At 44.6% G+C, this 23,633-nt stretch overlaps 1 protein-coding gene across 2 annotated transcripts in view; it reads left to right on the top strand.

Annotated features, from left to right (window-relative positions):
• Positions 1-23,633, top strand: part of DYM (dymeclin) — a 917,326-nt gene that overhangs the window by 619,914 nt on the left and 273,779 nt on the right. For both annotated transcript variants that reach the window (XM_069219181.1, XM_069219183.1), the window contains one exon: positions 3,461-3,563. In XM_069219181.1, coding sequence (XP_069075282.1) covers positions 3,461-3,563 — 103 coding nt within the window. The remainder of the gene's footprint in view (positions 1-3,460; positions 3,564-23,633) is intronic.

Below are 23,633 nucleotides of genomic sequence, written 5' to 3'. Positions count from 1 at the left end.
AAGGCGTTTAGTCTCTGGTCCAGAATCTAACGGTGGAGGGTTGCCCCGTGTAGTCACACTTATTCCAAAGGCAGCAACATGCTTGTGCACCTAAATGGTCCGTGTCCCAGCCGCTCCAGTGCACTCGCTGGGACACGGACTGGTCCGTGTATCAGCGAGTAAAAGGCAGCAACGTGCTTGTGCACCTAAATTGTCCGTGTCCCAGCGAGACGTCTTGTGGTGTGAGCTGGATCCCCGTTGCAGTACTCCGCTGTTGTCGAATGAGTGGCATTTCTCTTGTGTGACCCTCGGCTTCATGTGAATTGCATTCTGTGCCCTGTTCATAGGTTGCGACCCTCGGAGGTTGGTGTGCAACTGGAGTTCTTCTATACACTGCCTAGTATGGTATGGCTGAACATATGTCAATGTGTGTGACCGGGAAGTCTGGTGTCACTAAAGTCATTGTGCACCATAGTGCCTCATTCCAGGGAGATACAATAACAAAGTTCCTTGCGTGACCGGAGGATCTAGACCAACTCAAGTTATTGAGCGCTAGACGTTGTCTCATTCCAGAGAGGTACGGAAGTTACATTCTTAGTGGGAGTGTCCGGGAGTGTCTTGTGTGGTTCAAGTCATCACGCACCAGGCTAGGTCCTACTCCTGAGGAGGTACCACATTGGGAATTGTCTTTGGAGTAATCGTATGGTTGGGGCTGATTCAGGTCATCGAGCCCCTGACGTTGTGCCTCATCTTTGTGGAGGTATGGCTCTGAGCACTTTTCACATGGGAGCGTAACCGTCTGGTGCAACTCAAATTTTCTTGCACCAGGTGCGGCACCTTCTTGTAAAGGGGGTGCGGACCTACTAACTTGTGTGCTACCAGAATTGTCGAGAGCGACTCAAGTAACCAGCCCCATGGTGCACCACTGTTTTGGAGGGGCTGAAATTGGTAACTTACTGGGACCCCAACCATCTTCTTGCTAATTGTGCCGAATCGACTGTTGTCTTTCCTTCCCCCCTCCCATCTTCTCCCTGGGATCCTGTGTAGTGTGACTAGGGCCCCAAGCGGCCTAATATCCAGGGGGAAGGTTGATGGAATCTATGGTTTGTGGTGGGGTAGGATATCTGAAGCTGGTTGGCGGGTGGAGGGCGGTTTGGAACCCAAGGTGCCTGCAAACACAGTGATATCCACTAGCCGGATGCTAGGGCACCACATTAGGGTGCCGGGAGTGCATGCGTATGAGTGTATGTACGAGCTGACTGATAATGGTGGCACCACTCAGCAGTGTAGAGTGAAGGTACGGGAGTGAGTGTGGGTGAATGTGAGTGCAGCACTGTGGTGTTGCTGGTCACGTTCTTCTGCCAAGGAATTCCTGAGGTTGGCAATTATGATTTACTAGTGCGGCCTACACCACAATGCTATGTTGCAGTGTTACAACCCCTGAATTTACATATTGCTGCTAGTGTTGGGATCAGGGTGCAACCTGTATGTAATTTTTACATCAAAGTTGGTAAACTATACAGTGGGTCTTGTGCTGACAACATTTGGCACCACATGAGGGTGCATGGAGGGAACGTATTGTTTTTTCACTTGTACATACTGTTAGTGTTACACACAGTTGGAACGAATATTGTAAATGCTATTGTGAAACGTGATTTATGCCAAGATTTCCATGATACTCATGCTGTGTTGTCAATGTGTATGTTGAATACGATTTTTATATACCTACAAGGTGCGTGAAGTCTAATTTGTGCCGCTCAGTTTGGTTGTGGTGGGGAAGTGCTGTGGCATTGCCTTACACATTGCCTCTGTGAAAAGCCTGACTGCTCTGTGCCAAGCTACCCAAGGGTGAGCGCAAGTTATACAGTGAGTGTAATCACCCATCCTTGACAGGAGTGGCAAGATTCTGCCAGGCTGGGGCCTTGCCGCAGCCAACCAGAATGGGTTGCCTCCAACAAATTGGATTTACCACTATCTAACACAATCAAAAAATTGTTGTTTCTAATTTATTTCTGGGGCCACCTGCAATCAAACTTTTTTCAGATTCAGAAACTCAAGCCTATTTTGTCTCTCCTTTCCAAGACAAGACAGTAATTGGTGTGGTTGGTCCTTTAGTAAATAATAAGCTTGATTTTTGCAATTCCCTTTAAAAACCCTGAGCAACAGTGGTATTACAGGAGCCGCAGACAAATATGTGGCCCCTTCAGTACATATCATGCAGTTCCTAAATGTGGCTTGGCATGATCTCAATGTGTGGGGGGGGGGGCGTCCCTCATTTTAATGGGACTGTGACCACATGCAAATGAATTAATGTTTTGCCTTTGCACCTGTGCTGTATTAAAGGCACAGAGTCAAAGGTCCAGTCAGGGAGCGCACTGACTCTGCACCTGAGCTTTATTAAAGGCACAGAGTCAAAGGATCAGTCAGGGAGTGCACTGACTCTGACTGAGGACACCCCTTCAGCAGGAGAAATGTGATCCCAATAGCCATGCACCAGACATACTACTGGAGGCGGGTGCAGTCAGCCACTGCACATGCCTGCAGTAAGCCCCACTTTGAAATGCAGGCTTTTTGTCACCTGCATAATGAAAGTGGCAGATGGAAACATCAGGTCTGCCTCTCACTAATGTGCTGCTTTGCTGGGCAGGCACATACTTGCAGCTGCTGTAGAGACAGTGCAATCATTGTGATAGGGCATAATGAGTATAGAGGGAGAATAAAGACTGAAGAGAAAGATAAGAACGGAGTAACAAAGAGAGAAAGCAGGCATGGAAAAGAACCTGCAAGAGTGAGAGAAAGATATAGAAAGTGAAGGGTGGTGGAATAAAGAGGCACGAGGGGGATTCAAAGGTAGCTCTCCTTGGCATTCAGAAGCCATAGAGTTCCACTTCTAAAACTTTTTTTTTTATTTCTACCATTTGTGCCCTTCTGGCACTGTTGATAGTTGTAGTATTGACATTTCTATTTTTTTTTATGTGTAGACAAAAGGTGGTTTCTTTTGACGCCCCTTCCATTTTTGTATTTTATTGTAATACCATGTAGCACTCACTGCGTCTGACGAGGCGTTGAAGCGCTTCAACGTGAGTAGCGAGCTCCAAAACTCAAGGTTAGCGGTTAACCGGGTAGTTATGAGTTGTTAGCTTTAGTGTTGTGCTCCAGTCCTTGCATTTACCAAAGCTTCTTCACGATGATCTTTAATTATATTAATAAGTAAAAAGGAATTGGATGATATTGCAAGTAAGTGAGTTCATGCAAAAGGATGATTTGTAATTGGTGGATTGGGGGTTTGGAGAATTGGAGGGCTGCAGTCCAGTCCATTCACGCATGGACGCTTCAAAAACATCAAAGGGGAAAGATGAACCAGAATGTGGACAATAAGCTGCCATTGTTAAGCATTTGCAGCAGATGCGTGCACCATGTGTTTCTTTCCACCGGAATATTCAATAGTTCAAACGCTGCTTTGTTCTCTCACTTTCTCCAGTTTGTTTGCTTTGCTGTCGAAAAAACACAACAAAGTGCTGGAACAGGCCACACAGTCCCTGAGGGGATCCCTGAGCTCTGATGACACCCCGCTTCCTGACTATGTGAGTACCGGCTGCGTGCCTTTCTGCGCCTTCTCAACCCGGTGTCAAAATATGATTTCCTTATTGCTCTCTCTCTGTTTACAAGGAGACAGGTTAGGTGACAGTGCAAGTTACAAACCGAGTCAGTAAAATGCCAATCGTGAGATGCATGAGTGCAGGTTTTATGCAAACCTTCACATTTAAGCCTGCTATAAAGCGGAGATGCATGAGTGCAGGTTTTATGCAAACCTTCACATTTAAGCCAGAGAAGAGGCAGTAATATTCACCCTAGCTAGAGTCGTTCGGTTATCAGGTTCCCTGTTGACCACTCAATCTGCAGAGATGCATTGTATTCAAAAGTGAACAATTTGCTTTAAACTGATAATAAAAGGTTTTGTTGCAATATACCATCTCCGTTGAGATCTCCATCCCTGTCTCTTCCACATTTTTGGACCAGGCAATGCATTTCATCACTCCGCTGGTGTTTCCGACCACTTTTGCTTCAACAAGGCGCTGTGGAAATGTGCAAAAATCTGCAATTCAGTATCAAGTAGTAATTGCCTAGCGGCATATTCATTTAACATCACTGCTTCATCATCACACCACATTGTCCGACATATCGCTAATTTGAATTTATTCAATTTCATATACCATTCAAGCTGATAACCCCATTCTGTTCAGTATAGAAAATGAGAAAGAGAATTTGAGGAAGTGCAAGTGCATAATTCTAAAATCAGCTGACCCCTAGTATGAAAATTCAACATCATTTACATGGTGGAATGCATCGGAACATCCATCCTGGCTCCTATTCTTCAACAAGGGCTTGCAGACAAAGGTTGCACTTCTCTCACAGGAGTGTGTGTACGTATAATCCAATCAAGCCAATATTCATATTGTACTTCCAGTTTTTACACATAAAGTAAAATATGTTAGTTGGCTCCTGATCTTCAGCAAGGGCTTAGAGACAAAGATTACACTTATCTTGCAGGAATATGCGTGTATCGCAGTCACATTATAACCACAGGTGCACATGTAGTTACACACCCAGATTGGGAGTCCAGGGGTGTTCGGTACCCAGAGAAAGAATTAAGAGAAATTCTTTTCTCCTCAATGTGAGTTCTCGATCAATCCCATAGTAAGCATGAAATGTTGCTCCGGTGCACATCCCACATATATTTTGCTGTAGGGTAAGCGTTGTCTCAGTTGTTGATAGCCCTCAGATGCTGTAGAATTTGCACTATACATATATATTAATAATGAATGACACAGGATTCTGCAGTTCCTGTATACAACATGTCTAATTTCTTTATAATTGGCTACTTGTGATGCTCCCAGTTGCTAATTATAAAGAAATGATGTCGGAACTCAACTGTAATAGCTTATTGCAGTAGAGTTCTGACGTCTCAATGCCTGCTGCCAGAGCCATCCATGTATGTGTTACCTGGAAGGCGTAAGGCCGAGAGGAAAGGCTGGTCAGGTCACGCAGCATAATTAAAGCATGAAAACCGAATGTGTATTTCTACTTCCTCTGTTTTTCCTAGCTGTGTAGTGACAAGCAGAAGGGGAGTATTTATGGCAATGTGCTCATTTGTTGTACTCCTCAGGTAATTACAGAAAAAATAGAATCTTTCTGCATGTTTTAACATATTTAAAATGATGTATTAAACTGACTCTAATACATTTTACAATAGCTTTCCAACCGCTTTTTCTGATGGGTTGCCTTTTGCACTAGAGATATTTGTGTCATTCAGTTTTGCAAACATGTTTTCTCTTTCATATGAAAGCACTATGCATCAAGAATTTAAGTGGGTTGTGGGAAAGGTGGTGGTGTGACCATATATTATAAGGAATAAGGTACCTCCTACCATACAGGATAAGGATATTGTGAGTCACCTCGGAGTTCCGTACTCTTATAAAGGAACTCTGCCTTCGCCCTCGTTCCTCTATATGGTCAGAGAACTCTTTGGTGACTTGCAATGTGCTTCCAATGTACTTCCGGGGGTGATTTCCTAAAACTGACTTTGCATGTATGTGTATATATCTATGTATATGATTGCATAGCTATTTACACATACATACAAAGTCAGATTCAAACATTTTACACAAACAACATAAAAACAAATCTTTGAAGTGAAAGGTAGGTGGACAAATGAACGGTCGTGGTGTATGTTTTTCTGTGTTCAACAGCTAAGGTGGTGGGCCACAAGTGGAGGGCAGGACAGATGCCAGTGCGCAGTATCTGCGGCTACAGTGTCCTGCCGCTGCAAAGACTGACAAAGCCCCATAGCAACCAGGAACCACTCACCCCAGAACCAAGGAACCGCTACGAAGATGACCTTGTGTGTGTAACTGAAACACTAACGGACACTGCTCGCGCGCAGACGGCGGAGCGAGCCGCACTTACTCACAGCGAGGCGTCCGCTCCCAGGGAGCAGACGCTCGTCCTTCTGCCGCCTCGGGGCAGTACACCACGTGGCGTCAAGTGGTTTTCAAAGAGATGCCTCTTTGTAGATGTCATGATTATTTTTGCTCCAGTACGGTTGAGGTGAGACGGGCCGTCCCTGAATAGTTTGCTCTCTTTTTAAAAGCACAAAGCGATATTATTAGTTACGTGTTTTCGTTTGGGTACCAAGCCCCAGTGGGTACCGGCGTCTGCAGGCTTCAGGGTGCTATCTCCCATTCCAGCAGTCGAGCCGGCTCTGATAGAGCCCACGGATGTGCGCATTCACCGGCCGTTTCAAGATGGCCGCTAGACAGCAGACTGTGCGCAGCCCACGCTGCCTTCCGTTGGGGTATGAAAGTAGCTTAGGCCGGGACCGCTGACCTCTCACCCACGGTAAAATGCTGGCATGGTCAACCCAGCCTTCATTACTTCTCAGTTATATAAACTGAAACCATTCCTTGCGGTAATAATAGCATCTGTTTTTGGAGCACTTCAGAGCTGCAGTATTGTGATAGCAAATGTTATATAGAACAAGTTATTGCTGTTATAATGATTTACAATGAGCATCCAGGAACTATACTATTCCTCATTTGATCCCTGTCTGACTTACAGTGTAACTGTTGCTAAAAATCTCGCGTAAACGAAGTGCGCTTGCGAAATTGTTGTGAGAGTCTGGCAACACAATAATAACCCGTGTGTTACAGCGATGTCATTAGGACATCTCTGAGCTGCTCAGAAGAACATGATGCAGCAGAGCAAAGTGGGGTGTTCCACATACCTCTTAGGTGTGGCTTATCAGGAGTAGAGGAATTAATTAATTGTCTTGTCTGTAGGGAGCAGCCACAACATTTCCAGATACTTTTATACTGATCCTAACAAGCAGTCCCCTTCATATAGACACATTCTATGGTTTAGGAGCTGCATCTATGATGAGTATAAACCTTATTTTAATCCTACATCCTGTCTCGATATGTGGGGACCCCTGTACCTTGTGGAAGTATCAGATAGTTGCAGTTAATTTGTCTTGCACTCCCAGTACCTCACATTTAATTATGCATCATGTGCTGCCAGTTTCGTTTTTTTCAACTGATTAGATCTTACTTCTCAGTTCAGCAGCTGCCCTGTTTTTTATGGGCGAGCGCGAAGTGTTCCGTCCATTCTGTTATCTCTCTTTGGGCTTCAAACCACGCCCATATCACGTCAGCCACTTACATTGGTTCGTGGGCTTGCCTTTTAAAATCCGCTTGCTTTCATTTGTGAACAGCATGCATACGTCATGCCTTTTCCAGTGTTTAGCCCACCTACACAGCACCGGTGAACTACTAAAAACATGCGAGGTTCGATGGTTTCAGCCTGGGGTCCGGACTACTTTATCTGTCTATTTTCCACGCAGCGCAATTGCACTGCATTATACATAGTGCGATCGCGTTGCGTTTTTTTTTTCTTTACAACGCTAATAGCTCTAACTTGAGCAAATGCGAGACCCGTTGCATTGAAAATGCTTGTTCTTTTTCCTTTCTTGCTGTTTTCCTCCCTGTTACTCTTTTCGTTCAGCTTAGGGATCCTATCTTGCAGTGCTCCAGGTTAAAGTGTTGCACTTCTGGCTCCAGCTATTTGTAGTGGCTGGCCTGTATATCCTCCATATTTCTTCTTTGGATACTTGAATTCATTGTATTCACTACCGTTGGTCTGAGTTACATCGAAAGGTCTTCCACATGAGACAATGGAATTCATTATCTGATAGAGACTGCTAGTTTCAGATTCTTTACCTTACAATTTCCCCCAGGCGTCAGACTGGATCTGGAGATTTTTCTTTGAGCAGCACTGTTGCGTGCCGTCAGGTGGCGTCGGTCGACTCCACGTACGTCATTGGCATCGTGGTCACCATGATGATGTTGCGGTCATATATCAGCACCACCCCGGTGCGGTGACATCAGCTCTTTTCTTTCTCTGACACGCACAGATCCTGAGAAGAGCTACACTTAGTCAATTTTTGGCTAGCTTCAACCTTTTTGTCACTATTTTTGACTTTTTGGTGCATCGAGGATGTCATGGAAGACCAGGTTCAAACCATGTGACTCCTATCACCGAATTATGTCAGTGATGGATCCGCGCCTCGTGTGTTTGTGGTGTTTGGTTCGCGACCTGGAGTTGTGCTCTGAGTGCCGGGCCATGAACCCGAAGGCTTTGGAGGAGCAGTCCCTGAAGCTCATGGCGGCCCTGCGCTCGACTCCGCATCACTCTCGGTCTCGTTCGAGAGGAAGGTCACAAGACTGCTTGCGGAGTCATCACCACTCTTTGTCATCCCATTCTAAATCTTTGGGACACTCTGGTCATAAGAAGAAGTTGAAGAAGGCCAAATGTTCTTTGACTGTGCCCCGTCACTCGGCCGATGCGACGCAGGAAGAGCGTCAACGCCTCTAGGCCTCCATCCGTAGAGCCTACATCTGGGTCCGCTCTGCACCTCCCCGACTTCCTGGGAGCTGGAGCCACCACTGCCCAGCTGAAGGAGTTTTACGAGGCCATGCACCTCACCTTTGAACAGACGGACCCCCCTGCGGTGCCTTTAAGGCCTGGGGGATTGGATAGGGGCCCCTCAGGTTCTGTGCCAGCAGCTTTGACTCAGGCCACTGAGGGCCCCTCCGGATCCGTTGTTGGATCTGTGCCGATGCGGTCATGCCAACGCGACCTTCCCCAGCGCCAGTAAACACGTCGATGCTCGCAATGCCGGTTAGGCCCACAATCGACCTCAGCCCAATCCTCATTCCTGACGGCCCAGAGCTAGAACGGCTTAGCTCGACGCCGGATGCGGCTTCGATGGGCTGTTCTCACCCCAGGTTGAATTTTGACCTGTTTTATTGTAAGTATGAATATGGAGAAGGTTTGGAGGGGTCGCTAGACCCTCTAGAATACCAGCTAGACAACCTGACCTGGACTGGGCACAGGAATTGGGCAAGGCTAGTGGTCTGGATACTTCTCCAGGCGCTGGCATGCTTTTTTTCCCCTACCGTGGCTATGGTGGAGGGAGCGTCATATTCTATGGTGATCAGTAGGGCAGCTGATGTCCTCGACCTCAAGCTTAATTCTGTGGTGGTCAAGACTAACCACCTCACTGAGGTGCTTCAGCCTGGGGCTTCCACTTCGGAACCCCTTTTATCCTTCAATGAAGCCCTCACAGATGTCCTTCTGAGTACCTGGTCCAGACCCAGCACAGGTGCTTCTGTGAATAGGACAGTCGCCCGACGCCATCAGCCTGCGCCGAACAACCCTAAATTTGTGTCCCAACACCCTACGTCTGAGAACCTTGTCATCCAGGCTTCTTCTGCCTTTGGTGCATTATGGCGGAAACCATCTGCTCCCCCGGATAGGGAATCAAACTAACTGGATCAGCTTTCTTCCTTCAGTCTGGCATTGCGGTCTGTGAACACCGCATGCCTTTTCGGCCACTACACCCATTCATTGTAGGATATGGTTGCACAGGTATTGTCGCAGGTCCCGGAGGAGGCCCGGGCCATCATCTCCCAAGCTGTTGCTGATGGGAGGGATGCGGCTAAGTTCACGATTCATTGTGGCCTGGACATGACTGACTCACTGGGCAGATCGGTTGCATTAGTGGTGGACTTGAGGTGCTACGCCTGGTTGAGGACATCTTTTTTTTCGTGGGATATCCAACAGACTCTCATGGACATGCCCTTCGATGGCACCTGTCTCTTTTGAGACAAAGAGGATTCTGCGCTTGAGAAATTCAAGGAGTCCGGGGCTACGGCTCGGTCCCTTGGCCTCGCTGCTGCCTCTTGCCCAATAGTCTGCTTTTTGCCTCTTTCGTGGTCACACAAGGGGCTCCCTGTTGCGCCCTTTCCCTGCCAGCCACCGAGCCGCGCATGCTACTTCGCCATTGCGTGGCTGGCGGTGCAGAATCCCACAGGCTTGTGGGACAGGGCACTAGAGGTCTACCCAGTACACGCCCACCCCTGCCACAGCCTCCAAACCCTCCTAGTCCGTTCCACCATCCCAGACCAGTTGGGGGCAGACTCCGCCACCACCTGCCCCACTGGGAATCCATCACGACGGACAGGTGGGTTTTGCAAATAGTCCGAAGGGGATACTCACTCCCCTTCAAGAGTGCCCCTCCGGCCAGGTCTTCATCCTACGGCCACTTACCAGAGGATTATCTGACACTTCTCTGTGAGGAAGTCGTAGTTCGCATGGCCAAGGGAGCCATAGAGAGGGTCACTGTGCCAGAAGTAGGTTATGGTTATTATTCCCGCTACTTTCTGGTGCCCAAAAAGGACAAAGGCCTACTCCCTATCCTAGACCTTTGGGCCCTCAATCTCTTCCTCAAGAAGGAGAGGTTCAAAATGCTCACTCTGGCTCAGATCCTGTCTGCCTTGGACCCAGGAGACTGGATGGTAGAGCAGGACGCTTGCTTCCATATACCCGTCTTGCCTGCCCACAGGCGCTACTTGCGATTCATATTAGGTCACGAGTACTTTCAATTTACCATGCTCCCCTTCGGCCTTATCAGGACCCTTCAGGTGTTCACGAAAGTGATGGCAGTGGTTGCAGCTCATCTGCACAGGTTAGGGGTTTCAGTCTTCCCCTACCTCGACGACTGGCTACTGAAGGCGAACACGCCCCAGAAAGTTGGCTCCCACCTTCAGACTACCGCAAACCTTCTGCACTTACTGGGGTTCACTATAAACATGTTGAAGTCACACCTGGCTCCTTCTCAGATGCTCCCTTTTATCAGTGCTGTTCTGGACACAGTGCAGTTTCGGGCCTATCCTCCCGTAAAAGCAAGTCCATGATATTCAGGCTATGATTCCGATGTTTCAGCCTCTATCCTGGATTTCGGTGAGAACGGCTCTGAGGCTGCTGGTTTTGATGGCCTTCTGTATCCTGCTGGTGACACATGGCAGATTACATATGCGGGCTCCGCAGTGGGACCTGAAGCTCCAGTGGGTGCAGTATCAGGGATATCTCTCTGACATGGTTCACATCTCAGGGGGAACTGCAGAAGACCTGCAGTGGTGCCAACAAACTGCTATTGGGTCAGAGGCAGTCTCCTCTCCCTTACCCAACCAGATTTCACAGTGGTGACAGATGTGTCACTCCTGGGATGGGGCAGCCATCTGGGAGAAGTGGAGACCAGAGGACTCTGGTCTCTTGCGGAATCCGAACTCCACATCAACTTGTTAGAGCTCCATGCAATCCGACCAGCATTGAAAGCATTTCTTCCCTGTGTCACGGGAATGATAGTGCAGGTGTTCACGGACAACACCACCGCCATGTGGTACTGCAACAAACAGGGCGAGGTGGGGTTGTGGACCCTTTGTCAGGATACTGTTTGCCTCTGGAGATGGCTGGAATATAAGGGAATATCCCTGGTGGTTCAACATCTGGCAGGCTCTCTGAACGTCAGCGCAGACAAACTCAGCTGTCAATGTCTGTTTGATCATGAATGGCATCTCCATCCGGAGGTGGCGCAAGGTCTCCTTCAGCAGTGGGGAGAGCCTTGGTTAGATCTGTCCGCCTCCACAGAGAACGCGCAATGTCAGCTGTTTGGAGCGTTGGTGTTTCCAAGACGGCACGCACTCAATGACGCTATTTGTCTTGAGTGGAACTCAGGCCTCATTTTCACCTTTCCACCAATACCACTTATGCCTAGAGTTCTCAAGAAGATCAACAACAACCAGGCACGGGTCATTCTTGTGGCTCTGGACTGAGCATGAAGAGTATGCTATCCCAGCTCTTGGGCATGGCCATCGAACCTCCGATCAGACTACCCCCTGCAGGAGGATCTTCTGTTGCAGCAGGGGATGGTTCTCCACCTAAACCTGTCCAGTCTCCTCCTCCTTGCATGGAGATTGAGCGGCTGCAGTTGACCACTTTTGACCTTCCGCCCGAAGTCTGCAATGTTATCTTGGCATCCAGGCATCCCTCAACCAAACGGTATACACCTGTCGATGGAACAAATTTGTGGCATGGTGCACATACAAGTCTGTTGATTCCCTGAGGTTCTTTCGTTTGTTCTTTCTCTAGCCCAGCAGGGCTCTGCTCTGGGCATCCTCAAGGGTTATTTGTCTGCCATCTCCGCTTTCCTCCGCTTGCCTGACCAACCTTCCTTGTTTAAATCTCCCATAGTGGGACGATTTTCTTAAGGGTCTTACCCGTCTCTTTCCTCCTTCCACGTTCATAAATTTGAACTTGGTGCTCACTTATCTGATGTGCACTCCCTGTGAGCCAGTTCACAATTGTCCACTTTGCCTGCTTACTCTGGAAAACAGCCTTCCTTGTGGCTGTTGCCTTTATCCCGTAGTGTGAGTGAGTTGCAGGCTCTTTCTTCTAAGCCACCTTTCCTCTCCATCCACGCTGACAAGGTGGTGCTTTGTACTAGGGCTTCTTTTCTTCCTAAAGTGTTCACGCCCTTTCATGTAGGCCAATCCATCACCGTGCCTAGTTTTTACAGGCCCCCAAAACCCTCTAAGGAAGAGGAGAGACTCCACCCCCTGGACCTAAAAACAGGGTTCTGGGTGGATGATCAACTCTTTGTGGGCTAAGTGGGTGCGAAGAAATGTCGGGCAGTGCAGAAAATAACCATCCTGAGATGGGTTGTTCTCTACATTAAAATGTGCTACCCTTTGTCTAAGAAGAACTCCCTGAGGGTTTGCGGGCTCACGCTACCAGAACAACTGCAGCAACCACTGCGTTAGCATGCAGAGTTCCAGTGCTGGATATCTGCCAGGCAGCAGCGTGGGCGTTCTTGCACATTTTCACTAAACACTACTGCCTAGACAGTCAGGTCTGCAGGGACGACTAGTTTGGCCGTTTGGTCCTACTGACTTCCTAGTATGATCTTGGTTCACAGACCCACCTCCGGGGGTGGTATTACTTGGGTATCTATTCTAAGGCAAGGAATCTGCAACTAGAAGTCCCTATCAGATAAACAAGTTACTTATCTTCGGTAACAATTTATCTGGTACAGACATATTGTAGTTGTAGATTCCTTACCGATCCACCCATCCTCCCCGCTCTATGAACTGATTTCTAGGGACATGAACTTCCCTTTCAGGGCCCTAGTTCTGGCGCACTAGTATCAGTGTTCTTCATTGCTCCATGCTTCTGGCATGCGTCGTGAAAAGAAACTGATGTCAGCGCGCCAGCGTGGCGCTTATGTACGACCCGTGACGCCATATGCAGCGACCATGACGCCAATGACAGACGCGGAGTCTACTGATGCCACTTGACGACACGCAAATGTACTGCTCAAAGAAAAATCTCTGGATCCAGACTGACGCCACAGGGAAATTCTAAGGTAAGGAATCTGCAACTAGAATATGTCGCTACCAGATAAATTGTTACTGAAAGTAAATAACTTGTCCATCAGGGACTTTCAGCTTAACATCCAGTTGTATATTTGGACTATGCCACTCAATGTAAAGAATTTTTTTCTTTCTGTTGTAGGGGATGCGTAACAACCATTCTCATGTCTGGAAACATGCAAAAAATACAAGGTGTCAGAATAGTTATACTCCTCCCCATAGGGCCATTACGGGAACATGACTGTATAATGTTGCAGAAATGTCTTGGCTGATATTAACATTTATGCAATATTTGGAACATGTCTGCAGATTTTGGGAAATAACCAAGCAATACTTTATATCTGTCTCTCGTTAATTCTAATCTTTTGTTGCCAGCAAAAAGCTGCCCGAGTTGTTTCTGCTATCTAATTGGAAGTTGACAGTATACCGGACATCTCCCAGTTTTCTCTCTACAGCTTTTAGTAATTATTGACTGTTGTGTATGAGGGAGTGCCCGAGGAGATCTCAGCTCTAACCTGTATTTGACCTTAATCTGGTGACGTCTTGATCTGTACTTCGTAATTCTCTGATTTAAGTCAGACCTTACTTCAGCTTTCAACAGACTAGAGGTTTTGTGGATCGTTCTCCAAATTTGTAGCCCAGGGGAACTTTTTCCTATTAATAACTGCCACTATGACTGAAACGGATAAACAAACTCTCTTCAAGTCCTGCTCAGATTGTGGACATGATAGGATTTACACTGATGATACACATGATGAATGTTTATTGCCTTTATCAAACTCACCATTCTTCTGTTAGAAAGTCCAGCAGCTAGAAATTTGACATTCCCATGTCATCAGTGAAACAACAGTGCTTTCTGTACAATTTCAAAGAACAACCTAGAAATAGAACCACTAGAAGTTAATTCCGAGGCTTCAAACTCATGTGCGTACCAGATATAGTACAAGGAGTGGTGCTGCACCTAAAGAAAAAGTAAAGGGCACCAAAGTCAGCACCTGAATGCCTCACTGGACATCCAGAGCTTGATTCTATCAGTGCAGCAGCATCGCAAAAAAGATTTAAAAAAATCACATCACCTCAGCTTCTGCTTCTCTGGACAGTGATGGAAAAACCCAAACAATCTAGGCTGCATCCTCATCTCAATGGCAGCTTCACCAAGTAACGTTGTAAATGCTATGGCTATCTTTGGCTCTAATGACCATAACTTTTGGCATGACATCTTGCCCCTTATTAACCTCATGCACAAAGTCAGGACCCATTGTGAAGAAAGGAGCAAATGCATCAGCCACCATCATTGTAAGAAGAGAATCCAATCCGGGTTTCCACTAGCTCGTGCGAGCAGCAGTCCTTCGGAGACAATGAAAGTGTTTGATCCACAGCTTTCGTAATTGAAATACCAGCCAAAATCTTGAACATGCAATGCAAGGGTCAGACATTGTTGAGCAAGTATGTGGACAATAAATTGCAAAACATTTAATAGACACCTACACAACACTTATTATTGGAGCTTTGCAGGACAGGTGATTTGCTGCAGATCCTTTTCTTACCTCTAGATGCTGTCATGCCTAAAGAGAAGAATTTGCTCAGTACAATAGTCAGACAATATTGCTGTCAGTAGTTGAACTGAATACAATCAGGGTCATTCCTCCAGCAGGGGCTAACGTCAAGGCTACAGCAAATCTCCAGGAAAGCAAAAGGAGGGCTGCTGAATCACACTCCCAGGACAACCAAACAAGAGATTGATATCTCTCTGTCTGCCCCAAATTGACCCAAATTCTTCCACTCGGAGGAAGGATTTCCATTTTCACTTCCGCTTGGAAAACTGTAGATCATTGAGTGCTTCAGATAGTGTAATCTGTTCACACTCTAAAATTCATACAGACGCATCCCATTCATCTACCTAGAAAGCAGCATCACCTGCACTCACGGGATTTACAACAGGAAATTCTTCTCCTTCAACACCTCATCAGGGGTGGTAGGAGCTTAATAAACCCAATATACAATTACAGTAGAGAAAGTCCTAGAGAAATATGGGTTTTTACTCCAGTTTGTTTTCTGATTAAGGAAACATCAGTACAGTGGAGATAAGTACTGGCTCTTTGAGATTTGACAAGTTCCTGAAGAAACAACCTTTTTGAATGGTTACCCTGAAAAAAGTTCCTATAAAGCTTCACAATGGGAGTATCTTACCTCCCTTGATCTTAAGGATGTATAGTTCCAAATCCCAGAACATCCGAATCACAATTAGTAGCTCCGATTCTCAGTGAGGCAGCAGTTAGGGTGCTCCCTTTCTGACTGAAATCAGCAACCCAAATTTTCATGAAGTGGCTGGTGCCAGCTGCTGCCTTCCTGACAAACAGAGGCATCAAGTATACCAATACCTGGATGACTGGCTCATCAAGGCCCCATCAGAGGATGAGGCCTTCGTCTCTGTTTTTTGGCTGCTTGCAATAGACTTATTCTTCAACTGGGCCTGACTCTAAATGTCCAGAAGAGATTAATGCACCTGGTCACAAGACTAGTTCCTAGGATCCATCAATACATTTCACTGTGAAAAACCTTTCACTCAATGGAGAGAAACTGCAAGCAGTGGTGACGGTATTTTGTTCATAACAGGACGTTTCTGTCACAATCGCCAAACCAGTGCTGGGATCTTGCATTGACTTAATCCCTTTTAACAGATTCTGAATGAGGCCTGTACAGCATGGGTTGAATCTGCAATGGAAAAAAGCGCTGAGTATGTAGAACAACACAGTACAGGTGAACAGGAGGCTCAAGCAAACCTTACAATGGTGGAGATGCCCAACAAATCTCACCACAGATCTCCCTTTCCGGCCCACAATGGACAGAGCAGCAATGATAATGGAAAGGTTGAAAGGACCACATGCAAGAACTTCCCCCAAGAGGTCTCTGGTCATAGAAAACACTCTGCATAAACATCTTGGAGTTGCAGGCTAGGTCTGTAAGCTTTCCTTCTATGGCTAGCAGGCTGCACTGTGTTGATCAGGACAGACCATTCAACCTCCATTTATAGAAAAATAGGGAGGAACACGGTATCATTCTCTGTCAGAAGAGGCACAGATGCTTTGGAATTGAGCTATAGCAAACAATGTGCATATTGCTGTGGGGCGTTTAATATGTGCTCTAAATAACCATGCAGATGCACCTAGACTAACACAAGTGGTAGTTCCATGAAGACCACCTTCAATACATTTTTTGGAAGTGGGACTATCCAACGCTAAATCGTTTACCACCCAACAGAACAAAAAATACTGGTGGTGCACCAGCAGGTTCTGGTAGCAGGGGTACAATGGTAAAGCCTTTTCTTGACATGGTTGACAGTCTTTAAGCCATCCTACCTCTATCCCAAAGTACTCAGTAAAGCCAAAGCATACCACTGTTCTCTGATCCTAATTGCCCCATCATTGCCTTGTCAATTTTGGTACAGCTTCCTGCTGAAATTGTTTGCATAACCATTGATACAGCAGTGAGGTAGCAGTGTGTCTTGAGCCCGCCTTACTGCAACTAAGGTATTGGGCTCTCTGGCTGCTGAATGAACTCTGAAATGCAACAATAATCAAGATTCAGTGGGCCCCCTCAGGCCTTAGGCCACTTCACCAGCTGCACCAATAGGCCAATACAATTCAAGAAGGATCCCAGACTTCTCTCCAGACACAGCAGAAACATTTTACATCATGATCCGTAATCACACAGGATGACAACTTGATTTTTGATGACTTACAATTTGGCCATGTGGAAATCCCAGCAGACTGCAGAGAGGTTTTGGTGAATGCAAGAGCACCATCATCAGCAAAAACATATAACGCTAAGTGAAAGATTTTTTGCATGTGGTACAGAGGCAAATGTATGATCCAATATCCATGCAGCCCCCATCAGGTTTCACTGTTCGTACTTGAGCTAGGCAATGTTAAAATATTTTCTGTTGTTCTGCCTTCCGTCAAGTGTAATTACCACTATTTTGTTTATTTTTATAATAGTAACTATTCATATTGTGTGCCACATGATATGGTTTTAATTATAACAAATCTTGAAAGTATATTCTTAAGTTTCCTAGTGTTCTTAAGAGTGTCTGTTCATGATGAAAGAAGGTTTGGGTCTCACTAACCATTCTTGTGAAGTCTCACACAACGGATTGTTAGCTCAAATGGACCCTACTCAAGTAATGGTCAGTAAGTTACAGGGTAGTTGCAGTCAACGGGTTTTCAGTCTCATATTGGTACATTGGTTAAGTCATTAGTGCCACAGAATCTAGAAATCTCATTCCTGGCCATTTTCTGGAGAGGAATCTAGAAAATGTATCAAAGAGATCATACTCCACAAGGTGAAGTCAGTTGTTACAGGTCCCAACGCACAGCTCCTTTTAATGCCATATCATCCTTAGAAAAAGTGTGTTACGCAGCCCATTCAAAAGCACTTCTAAGTACGATGCTTCTCTCAGAGTTCTGACTTATTAATTAACTGAATTTATAATTAAAGCAAATTCTCTGTCACTAGAACGATCAAACAAATCAGTGACATAATGCAGTGTGATGACCCTTCTTCAAAATTCTGAGAGAGAGCCCTAAAATTGCACTTTTGTTAGCAGCCTTACTGATCTACAAAAGTCTTAGGATGAGTTAGGGCAATCTGTGGTGTGCATCCAGCACAGTAGGAGCCGCAGGTAACTATGTAACACCATTTTGTTTGGCAAAAGTGGTACTAATTGAAAAGAAATGTAAGAACGGGTGAGGGTTAAATAGAGTTAAAAACAGCATAGGAGAACCATATGGAATGGAACGTGCCTTAAAACTGGCATGGCACACCTGTTTTTACGATGTAGGTGAATAGGGCTGCAGACATTATCCCCCTTCCTTCATTCATCATCCCTAAAGATGAGTCCCATCATGGGTGCCTTATTGCTTCCCCTGCTCCTAGATGGATATTGGAAAGGGCAGAGCAGAGAAAGTATTGTACAGTGACTGCCAGTTAAGGATGATTTAGACAATGAGATTTGAGCCTTCTGTGCTATAGATTGTTTAGAAGTTTCTTTAGATGCTGTGGAGTCCTGTCCATTTCTAGATGAAACACCTAAGGATACTACCACCTAAGCCTTTATTAGAATATACTCTCTTGAGTGGATTACTGAAAAGAAAATTTTCAAAAGCAAGACAATCCAAAAAGCTGCAGCCTGAGTAGCAGTCAATCTTTCATAAAGAGATCACCTTACTCCTAGGAAACATCTGTGGTCAGCAATGCAAGTTGGAATCCTCTTTAAGGCTCTTTGTACCATAAATCTATTTCTTGCATTTCTCCTGAACGTCTGCGAAAACAAGTTTGGCTGTACACAGTAGCCAGCAGGGTCGGTTTCTTCATTTGGGCACAAGGGCGTTTGTGTCTGTGTGTGTGCAGGCATGTGTGTGATTGTGCCTGTCTGTGCTCGTAGGTCTGTGTGCAGGCATGTGTGTGTTCATGCATCTTCGTGCTTGTGGGTAGGTGTTTTTTTGTGTGCCCCATCATTGATGTTACTTTTCCTGTGGCTTTCTTTTTCCTACATGTCTGAGTGGCATGCTCTTTCTCTTCCCTTCTCTTGTTTATGGTAACAGGCACAGAAAGGCTCTGTTGCTGTTTCACAGACGTGAGCACTGTAGGAAAGGTAGAGTTAATTACTTTGTTTGGGAAATTTTGGTGGATCAGCAATAGCTCTGTTTGCATTTTTCAAGTACAAGTTAAGTTTCGCTAGGTGCCTTTAACGGGGGGAAAAAAGGTAACTGGTATGCACGGTGCTTTACGTGGAATGAAAGGTAGGGGTTCTCCAAGTAGCACAGCACTGCCAGTTAATTATTACAAAGGTCAGTGTAATTGATACTGGTCTTCAGGGTGCCTCAGTCACTCCCTTTCACACCATTATCCTCTGCAGTCTCTCAGTGTTGGAAGCGTGCGCCAGTTTTTGGAATCCTGCATGTACATATCTCTGCAACAGTTTTCACTCTCCCCTGCACACACAGCATACCCACTCCACTCACCTGTGGACACGCATTTCCTTTCCCTTTCTTGCTGTACTCATTTCGACAGCTGTGTGATCTCCTTTATTTGCTTTTCCAAAAGTGGCACACGTTACCATTTTCAAGGAGCTCTGCCGAGACGCCAAGGGTTGAATGTGCTCCAGAGTTCTCAATACTGCCCTGTCATGAACACCCTGACAGTCTGAACTCACCCAGACGGACAGGTTGACGCAGGAACTGTTAAACATATTTAATGTAGCAATATATGGCCCATTCTATATTTGTTTTAAATATTTCAAGACCACATGTTCAGGATTACTTTATAAATCTTGCCTTCCACAAAATTCCATATTGAACTTAGCTTTAAAAGGCCTCGTTTGTCCCTCTTTTTCTTAAAATGTCACTTGGGTTCTTTTGCTTTGCTGGACACTACTTAAGACTGATTCACATCTTTTAAGCCCCACCACTTTGAAATATCATCAGCCGCCACTGGTAGTCAGCCTGCTCCCTTCAAAGGGCAGGTGTCTGTTCCCTGTACTCGCCTGGAAAAAATCGCACATGGAAGCAAGGTCACTCCTGCATCTTTCTTATGAAGCCCTCTCTCACTGCTTATTTATCCTACACAGTCCATGTTCTGTGCTTGAAAAAGTTAACAAGACCTTTCTCTTCTTGCTCCTTTCCTTCTCATCGACCTCCGAGGTTCCTAGGATGCCTTTTTGAGGTTTTCCTGATGGTGATGAGTCTGTGTGGCGCTTGAAAGGACTGCTTTTGTTTTCCGGTCCAATGTTGTTTGAGGTACATACTTGTAGGTGTCCTGTGGCTTTCTCTTGTCTTGCATGCAGAGCTGGTTTCCAGGATTGTGGGCACCTGTCTGTGAAGGCCTGATGTTTTATTACTTATCTTGGCTTTGTTTGCTGTGAGATTTGATTGGATCGTCTCCTGGTTTCCACCTAAATATGGGCATAAAAATAATCTGACCATAAAATCATGGTCAAACTTGTGACTACAAAAATACCATATACCAAAATATCAGTAAGTACATTGTCTTTTACTGTTTTACTATAATATTTAAGTTTAAAATATATAATCATCTTTAATATTGTTATTTCGGATAGTGACGGTTTGCATTATGTTTTCATTTTTAATGAATGTAGTTGTAATATTTGTTTTCATCTTTCTTAAAAATGTGTTATAGATCTGAATATTTTTACAGATTGCAGGGGTTTATTGAGGGCTTGGTTGGAAAGTGTTTTTTAAAATTCTATATTAATATTAATTGAATGATATTTTATTAACGTAAATTATTTTTTATGGTTAATGATTTTGTAAATGATGTGTGAAATTATAAGTTTGGATTGGGGAATTGGGGGATTGTGTCTGTTCAGTGTACGTATATAGGAGAGTTAACTGACCAATATGTTCATTTTATATTTTGTAATTATTTGTTTAAATGTTTAATGTTTTTAAATGATACATTAAATTTACAATAATGTTAATTAGATTTAAATGCATAAATCGGGATAGATGTACTACTATTCACTGGTTGCAAAACACCAGTCAAAATTGGTCGCAAAATACTGGTTGCAGCTTGCAATCAGTAAGAATAATTGTAAGAAACGACCTATGTAGTAATTGGTTGGTTCTTCAAATTTCAAATTGTAGTGGGTAGCAGTGTGACCTACCTTATAAATATTAATGATGTTGGTCACAATTGCGACTCTCTATAATGTACTTAGTGAATACAGTGGATACCTGCTGGAGTAGCAGACCACCAAACCTGTGATTGCTTTAAAATAAAGCAAACTTTTTTTTTCTTTTATTACAGCCTGTTTTCCTTAAAGTAGATGGGCTGTCTTAAAAAAGAGTTGATTTGGGTATTTCAGTCGCAAAACAGTGACACATACCATACCAGTTCCGTATTTGGAAGGGATGCCTAACAGCATGCCCTTTCCAGATACTGAATAAATATCCATTTCCAACTTCTAAAATAGGATTAGTGCATAGAAAAAAAAAATCACGTACCACAAACGCCACACTGAAGTGTTTGTGACCATTAAAATGTTTAGTCCATTGGCCGGTACTTACCTGTGCAATGTGGATTTTTAGACCACTATATTTTTTAATTCTATTTTCTTGTACTTTTCATTATGCATATGTTGGTATTTTGGTTGTCGATATTTTGACAACAGTATTTTTGTGGTCGATATTTCACCATACAGACTTTCTGAACTGCCAGAGAGCCTGACTGTGCGAATCAGCACTTAGATCTGAGAATTGCCCCTGCCCAACAGACAGCATACTAGGTTACGTTGCTCTTACTATACTTAGTAATTGCGCTGCCACTTTTAATTTTGTTTGTAAAGTTGCTTGGTTAAATATATAATTTTAACCCATGCAAATGAGATTTAAATCCGCCCTGGATCTGGCAGGTCACTTATAATTGTGGTCCCCATAAAGTAGAAAGCTGACAAATTAAAAATGGGTTATCTTGCTCTGCAACCTGTGAAGCGTGGATTGTCTCACTACGTTTGCGGGCAGTCTTCTGATGTGTTTGTTCAGCTGCCTTCCAAAAGTATCTTCTGGATTTCTACAAGTGGCACGATGGGCCAGGTTTCCTTATTTCAGTGACGTACACCTGAGCTATAGTGTTTAAAATCAGAGTCTGATTTCAAGCAGCTATTGATGTTAATAGAAGTAAACTCTATTTAGCAAATAACTCGGGCATGTGCTACTAGTAAATGGCATTTTAGAAGCCTGACAGCTCCACAGTTTAACCTTAATAAACAAGGCAGCAAATAAGGGCACTCATACCAGGTTAGCAACAGAAACTGGCGTTAAAATGAGCACGTCAACACGACAGTAGAACTCCATAACAGCCTTCTTTTATGTAGTATATCATGCCTATATAGCATTCTTCCTACTATCTGTATGTTTCCAATTTACTTTTTTGAACGTTTTAAATTAATTTTAACTGTTGTATGAATCAAAGCTATCTTAAAGCAAAAACATACTTCATTTCTGTGATCTAGTCCTACTTGTGGTTCAGAATTATTCATTTCCCTCTAAAATGTGTTATTTCTTACTCTTTGACATGTGATTTCTTTTTTTATGTTCATCTTACGTTTAATTATTTCTTCCCAATGTGTTCTCCCTTGTAGATCTACGGCGAGTTTGTGTTAATTCAGACTTTTGCATGCTATGGGTATAAAGTTCATGGACAGTTCAGGTCCAATGCACGTTGGTTTTTATACCTGGTGGGAGAGGGTTTATCTTTTTGACCAATGTACAACAAAGTACATCTATCAAAAAATACATTAAACGAAGGAGGCAGTGCTTTTTGCATCCTGTCTACAGTCAGGTTCATCTGCATCTTATTTTAAATATTATCAAGTAAGGTGTGAATGTAGCAAACTGAGGGCCTGATTTAGATCTTGGCGGACGGGGTTACTCTGTAACAAACGTGATGGATATCCCGCCTGACGTATTACGATTCCATTATATCCTATGGAAATTGTAATGCGGCGGATGGAATAACCATCCGTTTGTGACAGGGTAACCTGTCAGCCAAGATCTTAATCAGGCCCTTAGTTTTAGCTACCCCCCTTTTAAGGTGTTCTGGAGGGTTAATTTATATGTTGCTAAAATGTCACTGTGGGACACACTCTCCATTGTAGAATAGGAGCTTCCAGTAACAAGAATTTGCCTCATTCAGTGCTTAATTTGTAAATAAAAACATGCTGGTGCACAAGGCCCTCCTCTTAAACACGCAGCTGCTACAATTAAATGAGCGAACACGGAATACTGAGGCAGTGTAATCCTGAAGCCATCTCTGGCCTCTTCAATCCGTTTACAGTCACCCCCTGCACCTTCAGCTCACTCTAGCAGCTTTCTGCTGTCTCTCATTGTGACGCTTTTTCGTTCTTCTCTTCCCCCGTCTTTCCTATATGTGTCTTTTGCTCACAGTAAATGCTTGAGGCAGAAAAATAATTGCTGGCCCTCAAAAATAAGTGCCAGTGCCCTGCACCGGAAACAAGCACAAATTAAGCACTGGCCTCATTGTACACTTCGCAACTTGTGATAAAAATGACACCTAGTGCCAGTCCTGTAAAACGTGCCAGATATGAATTCTAGTGAAGCCAAAGGTGCGTATACATCATCCCCCATGGCTTGGCACTGAGTGAATTTGAATTCTGGGTCATTACCTGTTTTATGACCACATTGTTCACTGTCTTTCTTTTCTGTGGTACTAAACAAATGGAAGACTGGAGTTTCTCTGTGAGTACAGCCATTCATGATAAATCTGGTAAATAATCTTTGCTGTTCC

This window comes from Pleurodeles waltl, chromosome 1_1 (assembly GCF_031143425.1).
Source record: "Pleurodeles waltl isolate 20211129_DDA chromosome 1_1, aPleWal1.hap1.20221129, whole genome shotgun sequence".
Taxonomy (NCBI): Eukaryota; Metazoa; Chordata; class Amphibia; order Caudata; family Salamandridae; genus Pleurodeles; species Pleurodeles waltl.
The sequence above is the reverse complement of the archived record's forward strand: the minus strand, read 5'-3'. Positions and strand labels throughout refer to the sequence as shown.